The sequence below is a fragment of the Macrobrachium nipponense genome, chromosome 24 (genome assembly GCF_015104395.2).
Source record: "Macrobrachium nipponense isolate FS-2020 chromosome 24, ASM1510439v2, whole genome shotgun sequence".
NCBI lineage: Eukaryota > Metazoa > Arthropoda > Malacostraca > Decapoda > Palaemonidae > Macrobrachium > Macrobrachium nipponense.
Window position 1 is genome coordinate 52,405,383 of NC_061091.1, and position 9,321 is coordinate 52,414,703.

Below are 9,321 nucleotides of genomic sequence, written 5' to 3' on the forward strand. Positions count from 1 at the left end.
AGCTGATTTACGGGGTGAAAAATGTTGTACTGTGGGGAGTAGAAGAGAGGGGAGAGAGAGAGAGAGAGAGAGAGAGAGAGAGAGAGAGAGGGGTGGGGCGGTTGGATATTGATGGTTTGCAACTCACTTCATTCATTCCCGGGGCATCGTTGTGACTCGGTACCATTTGTTTTAGATCCACTGTAAAGTTAGCTGAACTTTTCATTCGTGTTATTACTATTATATATAATATATATATATATATATATATATATATATATATATATATATATACACGAGCTTGTTGGCGTGCGCTACGAGCGCTGGAACTCGGGGCTGCTGTCCCACATACCCTGCCCCCCCTGAGCGGACAAACAGGTTGCAGGAAGAGGATTCGTGTCTCCCCTACCCTCCAATTCCTAACATACCCCGCCCGCACCCGGGGCGGACAAACAGGTTTGCAGGAGGAAGATTGACGTCTCCCCTACCTTCCTGTACCCATACCTACCACGCCCCCCCCCCCCCGTGGACCAACATGGGGGGCCAAACAGGTTTCATAAAGTGTGTGTGTGTGGATGTCTCCCCTACCAACCCCGCCCCCAGCTGGAACGGACAAACAGGTTTGCAGGAGGAGGGTGGATGTCTCCCTTACCCTTCCGTTCCCTTACCTAACATCCCCCACCCAGGGGCGGACGAACCGGTTTCTAGAGGATGGGTGGCTGTGTCATGCCTCCCTTACCGTCACCCGGGAGGGACAAACAAGAACAGATCCATTCGGATTCTATTATTATTATTATTATTATTAGTAGTAGTAGTAGTAGTATGCGAAGCTCTACAAACTCTCATGGCAGAAGAGGTCAAATAAAAGAAAAAAAGACGTGGGGCAGATCAACCTTGCAACATCATCAGCATGATGGATGACGAAAAGTACAATGATTTAATTATTCAACAATGCAACTAAAAATGTGCAGTGAAATGCTGTTATTTTCTGATATGGTTATGAGGACAACATTTTTCTGGTCTTCATATCCTTCGATCTAGTCCCTATTGTATAGAAAGGGAGCCTAGTATTTCATAGAAAGGTCTCTCCAACCTGCTCTCCCACAGTTCTGCAATTCATTAACGAATAATGATATAACTGAATTTATTTTGGTTAGGCCTCCCCTAGCTTGTGCATATATATATATATATAGATATATATATATATATATATATATATATATATAATATCCTACATATATATATTATATTATACATTATATATCTATATATATATATATATATATATAAACTGGTGAACAGTTTATATGTATAATGAACTCAAAATAAAACATAACAACGTAAATCTTTCACAAAACCTTAATAAGCATAAAAGTACACCCGTTCTACCTTTATATAGACACTCTTAGACAGCAGGCTATACTAGTGTTGGAGATATTTATGTGTGCACATACATACACACACACACACTGCACTGTATGTACATTATATATACTTGTACATACCTAGCTGTGTCTCCAGATAACAAAAAAAGTTTGTGCAATACCATTGGCACTTAATTACATGAGTAAATAGTGCTGCCTACCTATGAATTTCAGAAAGAAAAAAGAAAGGAAAACCTTGCAAACAGCAATGTATATAGGCCTATAAAGGCACTGTGAATTTAACCTATAGCTTATGTATTAAGAGAATGTTAGTCTAAAACAAATGTATGATTTTCTTATCACAACACTAAACAAAACCTAAATCATTCAGAAAACCATAGTAGGCTTAAGTTACACCCAATATCACATATAGGAATATATATTATATAAGATCATATTCATATATATGTATATGTTCTGTACGATTATATATATATATAATATATATATATATATATATATATATATATATATATATATATATATATATATATATATTATATCATATATAGGCATAGGCCTAAGTTATATTTATACGCTATAAATTGTATAAATTATAACACAAGGATAATAATAGTAATAATAATAGCCAGTTACTAACAGGTATCATCAGTGAAAGGCTATACAATTACCTAGAGGATACAAACACCATCCCCCATCAACAGAAAGGCTGCAGAAGGAAATGTAGGCGCACACAGGTCAAGCTCCTGATAGACAAAATGATAATGAAGAACAGTAAGAGAAGGAAAACCAACCTAAGCATGACTATAAGAAAGCCATCGACATGATACCACATACATGGCTAATAGAATCCCTGGAATACAATACCTAAAGGCTCTGGAATAAGACTAGCAGAGGTTAACGTCAGGAGAGGGATCTTCCAGGGCGACTCACTGTCCCCACTACTGTTCGTAGTAGCCATTATTCCCATGACAGAAGTACTGCAGAAGATAGATGCTGGATACCAACTCAAGAAAGGAGGCAACAGAATTAACTAACCATCTGATGTTCATGGCCGACATCAAGCTGTATGGTAAGAGCATCGAAAAAATAGATACCCTAATCCAGACTATAACGGGCCCCAAACATTGGACGATTGTATGAACATTTGTCTGAACGATTGTCGATATCGACAAACACACACACTAATCAAGACAGTATGGACGTTCTACACACCGATTTGTCTGAACAAAGATTTTTTTCACGGGAAGACATGGCATCATCTTTCTAGAAGAGACGTTGGCGATAGCTTTACATCGGCAGACAAACACATACATTGAATGACCTGTGTATGACAGACATAAGTCGCAAGCCAACAACCTGGCCTTGACAGTCAGCCGAGATCGTTCAGACCACGAAACTCCGCCTACTTTTGCATTCAGACAAGCCAATACACAACGTTATTCCGAACGATACAAACAATCGTTCATCGAATCATCGTTCAGTGTATGGGGCCTTTAAGGATTGTATCTGGGGACATCAGGATGGAGTTTGGAATAGAGAAATGTGCCTTGTTTAACATACAAAAGGGCAAAGTAACAAGGACTGAAGGGATAAAGCTACCAGATGGGAACAACATCAAACACATATATGAGACAGAATACAAATACCTGGGAATAATGGAAGGAGAGGATATAAAACACCAAGATATGAAATATACAATCTGAAAAGAATATATGCAGAGACTGAAGACGATAATCAAGTCAAAACTCAATGTCGGAAATATGATAAATGCCATAAACACATCAGCAGTACTTGTAATCAGATACCGCGCAGGAGTAGTGGAATGGACGAAGGCAGAACTTCACAGCATCGACCAGAAAACTAGGAAACACATGATAATACACAAAGCACTACACTCAAGAGCAAATCCGGACAGACTATACATAGCACGAAAGGAAGGAGGGAGAGGACTATTAAGCACTGAGGACTGCTTCAACATCGAGAACAGAGCACCAGGGCAATATCTGAAAACCAGTAATGACAAGTGGCTAAGGAGTGCGTGGGAAGGACTGATAAAAGTAGAAGAAGACCCAGAAATATACAGACAGAAAAATGACAAGCAAAACGGAGGAATGGCACAACAAACCAATGCACGGACAATGCATGAGACAGACTAATGAACTTGCCAGCGATGAAACATGGCAATGGTTAAATAGGAGAGGGCTCAAGAAGGAAACAGAAGGAATGATAACAGCGGCACAAGATCAGGCCCTAACAACCAGATATGTTCAAAGAACGATAGGTGGAAATAACATCTCACCCATTTGTAGTTAGTGCAATATGAAAAACGAGACCATAAACCACATAGCAAGCGAATGTCCAGCACTTGCACAGATTCAGTATAGTAAGAGGCATGATTCAGTGGCAAAGGCCCTCCACTGGAGCCTGTGCAATTTACACCAGCTACCTTGCAGTAATAAGTGGTACGAGCCCCAACCTGAAGGAGTGACAGAAAACGATCAGGCAGAGATCCATTGTATCAGAGCAGATAATGTGATACGTGCAAATAGACCAGACGTGACACTGATTGATGAAATTAAGACGAATGTATCAATCATTGATGTCGCAATACCATGGGGACACCAGAGTTGAAGAGAGAGAGAGAGAGAGAAGTATCAAGACCTGAAAACAGAAATAAGAAGGATATAGGTATACCGGTGGGAATTGTACCCATAATCATAGGAACACTAAGCACGATCCCAAGATCCTTGATAAGGAATCTGGAAAAACTAGGGGTTGAAGTAGCCCCAGGACTCATGTAGAAGTGTGTGCTCCTAGAAACAGTGCACATAGTAAGAAAAGTGATGGACTCCTAAGGAGGCAGGATGCAACCAGGAACCCAACACTATAAATATCACCAAGTCGAATTAGAGGGGTGTGATGAAAAAAAAAACATAATAATAATAATAATAATAATAATAATAATAATAATAATAATAATAATAATATAATAATAATAATAAATAATAATAGGCTAGGTTTATAATAATTTATTAAACCATTATTAGCCTAAAGGTTTCACAGGTAACCCAAAAAGGCATTCTCATGAAAACTTTCTATGAAAAAAAAGACAAAAGCAAAGGAAAAATATATAAAGGCTACCCTAAGCTATACAAGCACAACATATATATAGTTATATACAATATAGACCTATATATGTGTGTGTGTGTGTGTGTGTGAGTGCACTAAACACTTTATGCAGGCATCATGGCATAGACCTATAGGATGTGAGTTATGTAACCAAGCGATGTATTACGAAAATGAAGATTGAAATATCATATTATTTGCATGGAAAGACAGTTAAAAGGAGAATACTGTCTTGTGTAGCATATTATATGTTACAAAAATGCACTTGAATAAAATCACAAAATCATATTAGGCCTAAAGTTGTTCTGTTCCACTTCCCACAACTATCGTTTACAACCAATAAGGAAACAAAATTTCTATGCTATCTATCTGAAAAATAGAATAAGGCCATTCTGATTCATTTCAGAAGACAATAGGTCTAGGCTACGCTTAGGCTAACCTAAACTAACCGACAGTAAGCCAGCCCAAGATTCTGCAACTTTATTAACCTACCTTGGACGTCTCTTAGCATGAATTTCTTTCACGCTAATATTTTGAACAAAACCTTGATGTACAGCTACCAAACTAATTCAAAGTAATACCATGGTTTCAGTAAATGGACTCACCCTGCTATTTCTCTCTGGCGTGAAATTTTCACGTTTTACCGCTCTGGTCCATTTCCTGGCCAGTTCTTCATTCTTTGGAAAAGGAAAAAAACGTGCACTTTTGGCCCACTTCGATAATTCCCCTCGCAATTCGGGACCACACATGTATATGGCATAGTTTCTGGAGATATCTACAACATGTGAAGACAAAAGGCGAAAAAGTCCGGAGCACGGTAAAACATCACCAGTGTGATCAGTTCACAGGCCAGTCCTCAGCAAGCTATGTGGTGACCAAGGTTGCCAGCGAGAGTCTCATGTAAAAAACCTAGTGTGCGACGGAAAAACCCTTGATGACAAAAAAAAAACCTTAATCAGCTATATTCATTATAACAACATTTTATTTTCTAGTGCACAGTATTAAATACACACAACGTTATTTTGTACTTACCCCATTTATTCATTGTCACTAGCTTCATATTGTTATCAACTCGGTAGAATTCTTAGCATCTTTCAGTCGTTGTAAATAACGTGCGTATGCGCTTCCATCTTTTAAATCTTTCAGCAGTTCTTTTTCTGGTTGCCATGTTACGCATGAATGATTATATTTTGTTACTGATTGCTTAGCTAGGATTCTGTCTCTTTTCGTATTTGATTTCAGCTTGTTGGTACTTCTTGTTTTAATTGAGTTGACCTGGGAGAAAATTCTCTCCACACAAGCTGACGAGTGGGCTAAAATTTGTCATGAAATTGGATAGGTTTTCATATTTAAGTTGGCCCAAACCATTTTTGATATCTCTCACCTATACAAAAACTCAGGAATGTTCGTCATTGTTTATTACTGACCGGAGACGTTGCCGAGGTGGAAGTGAAGAGGGTTGGGAGGAAGCTGAAGGAGGAAGATCGAGAGGGAGACAGAGAATTAGATGGCGAGATAAAGTGAGGGAAGATATGGATAGAAGAGGTTTGGTGGAGGATGATGCCTTTGATAGAAGGCAGTGGAGAAGGCGCATCAGGCAACCGACCCCTTAATAAAGGAATAACGGTGGGAAAGAAGGAGACGTTGCCAAGTTTCAAATTCAAGCACCACAACAATGACGTCACGGTGTCTTCTTTTCCGATATGCTAAAGTTACTTATTAGTCTAGATCACCACACACGCACACACACACACAACACACACACACACACACACACACATATATATATATATATATATATATATATATATATATATATATATATGTATATATATGCGTGAATCTCTTTTGCATTCGTTGCAAGAGAGAAATGCGTTATCTGTTAAAAAAAACATATGCACCATATTTAGAATTTTCCTTGGCTAAAATAAGTCCCTTTAATGAGAGGATGACTGCAAAAACAACACAAGGAGTGAGGCAATATAAAATTTTAGTTAACTAACAGGTAAGAGTTATAACTCAAAGGCTAACCAAACCCATACGAGACAGTATTTAATATATATTTATTCTTTGCAAATAACGTCAGCAAATACCACTCATATACTAGGTTAACCGGGACGTAGTTAATCAATATCGAGAGAAGTACTTTACTTACGGGTGAAGGGGAGGGGGAAGAGGGTCTTGGGGTGGGAGTACCACCATGGTCTGAACTTCGGAACGGTAAGTAAATTAAGTGCCTAGAGCAGGGACTTGGCGTTAATTTTGGTAGAATAAATAATTATGTGGTTATCGCCCTCGATCTGCATAAAAACACGGTCTTGTGCAAAAGCAAAGAATTACACATACGCCTATAGCTCGGTCGAACCATGAATACACTGCCAAAAAAGTCAAAGTAAAATAAGATGAAATTTTAGAATATAGTCTGAATATGAAGAAGACTATCATTAACATGTCGAAATAAAAAAAAAAAGTACTGTTTGTTGAGAAATCGAACGGTGAAGTCGAATGGCTAATCGAATAAAAATAGTGAAAACCCGGTAATCAATACAGTGACGTCACAATCGATCCCCGCGCATTATGTCAAAAACCACCGCTGCTCGCCTCTTACACGTTCCACTTGAAATGATTAAATATAGTTAAAAGCAGACCTTTGGCATTCTGAATATGGAATACAGTTGTGGCAAAACGCTGCCAAATATGGAAGTGCCGCAAGTATTATTGGCGTGACACCGGCAGCATCCAATTATGGTTCATTGGTATTTCCTCTCATCCAAATCCCGCGCTTTTGAAGTAGCCGACGCTTCCCATGTCTCTTTTGTCAATAGCCTTCGGTTTTTGCATCTTATTGCTGCAGATACGTATACATGCACGTGCGTGCTCACATAGTACACACAAACACACGTACAATATATATGTGCGTGTGTGTGCGCGCGCGTTTAAAAAAAACTTTCACAATCCAGACGAACTTTCAGCAATATTACTTTGAGTGAAAGATTAAATGATTTCATTAAAAAGTTAGTTGCTCTGTGCATTCAAGCATAAACGCGCAGTAGGTGCGTTTACCTTTTACTTTTTGCATTTTGTTGATCCTAAAATGTTTTCATTGTTGGATTCTTATCTTATTAGGCATATATTGTTTAAAAGCAAACTTACGTTAAACAATTAACGTACTGTTTAGAGTTGGTTGAACATCAAGAAGAGATGTCAGGGGTAGATTCCGCAGAAGACTGTGAGTGAGCCTATAAATTATAGGTCTACTACAGCTGTATCCTTAGGACGGAATTCCAGTTTAAATTTCGGCGTCAAAATTAATTGCCTCAACATGAGATTATATTTAAAAGTAAATACGTGTCCTATTTATCGAGACTGAAGAGTTGGTAAGCCTAGGTCTAAGAATGCAGGCAATTGCAAAAATTGCTTTTGGATAAGATAGCAATTTCTCCTTTTGTTTTTAGATAACTTTTCATACTCGATTCTCGAATGACACAGCACGCTTTACAATTGTCCCAGAGGACTGGCTTTCCTTCACGTATACCCTCGGATATTAATCTTGAGTGACTGGTTATCCTAGACAAGGTCTTCTCTTCCTTGCTTAGGCTACTGTTTCCTCTTCACATATCCATCTGTGAAACACAATAAGTTATACGGTATAATCCACGTCAGGTGTCAGGTACAACCTGTCATAATTCTATGAAAAAAAGTATATTTTTCTTGAAAAAAAACTTGATTTTTGTTTAGTCCTCCTGTCACAAGAATCCACTGCCATCCATGACTTATAAATATGACATTATGGCAAGAATTTACGACAAAATAAACGAAAACCTTTCTAGGTCTGTGTTTTATAAAAAGAACATGAATAAATACAACTCGACTCTTCGCCTGAAATCCCAATAACGCGAACGAAATCCTCCTCGTGTCAATTAAATTCCAAATACCTGCGACTGTGATGGATTGACAGATGAGCACGTAATCCGCTTGACAGAGGATAAGAATGCGGATTAAGAGAGGAGGCGTGTCTGAATAAAGGAAAGGGGAGGCGGATGGAATTGGGAAAGGAATGGTATTCACCTCTTCGCTTCGGACGACAACTAAACGAGACGATCACTTTTGGCTGTCTCAGTCTCTCAGTCTCACTGCGGCTCGCTCAGTTCACCTGTGGCTGTCGTGGTGTGAGGATCACTGTGCCGTTCATCCTGGCTTAAACTTTTCTATCACCATGTTCTATGCGTTCAGATAGCATTAACCAGACGGGATATAAGTGTGATGGAGGCTCCAGTGAACGGCATGAAGGGCTAAAATGTGATAGAAGTTTGCTTCCAAGGGCCAAAAACACAGAAAATAGTGACCCAAATCGTGTTTGTTTGGGGGAGGAGGTGGTGTAGAGGGAGGGGGTAAAGGAGAGGTGTTCGGTGCTATGGTTCTTTCGGTGTAGTGTTCGTATCTCCTGTGTTCTTTTATGTTTTGTGTCTTGATATAAAGATGAAGATAACCGCCACGAATTTAATTCGTCTCAATATGAGGACTCTACTCATCAGCATCTGTGCCATAACGTCGTTCATTCATGAGGTGAGTAAAAGGTAAACCTGTTTTTACGCGGGTCGAAGTCTTACCTTGGGAAGTTTTCTCGAGAATTCGACTCTTAGAAAGTTTTCACCTCAGCCGAAAGAATTCTTATGTTTTCGCCTTTTTCTCCCGAGAGTTTTAGATCTTTTCATGAGTGTCTCGACGCTGACCTTTCTCAGAAATTAGATTCCGGAGATAGTTTGGGGTAGATGAAATAGCAGGTCTGTGGACAACTTGTTGCATTGCAGTTGAAGTCTCTGGGAAC

At 38.9% G+C, this 9,321-nt stretch overlaps 1 protein-coding gene across 1 annotated transcript in view; it reads left to right on the forward strand.

Moving 5' to 3' along the window:
- Positions 1–8,634: 8,634 nt before the first annotated feature.
- Positions 8,635–9,321, forward strand: part of LOC135205628 (tyrosine-protein phosphatase 10D-like) — a 254,197-nt gene continuing 253,510 nt past the window's right edge. Inside the window, 1 exon segment of the mRNA XM_064236423.1 lies at positions 8,635–9,059. Coding sequence (XP_064092493.1) covers positions 8,973–9,059 — 87 coding nt within the window. The 5' untranslated portion in view covers positions 8,635–8,972.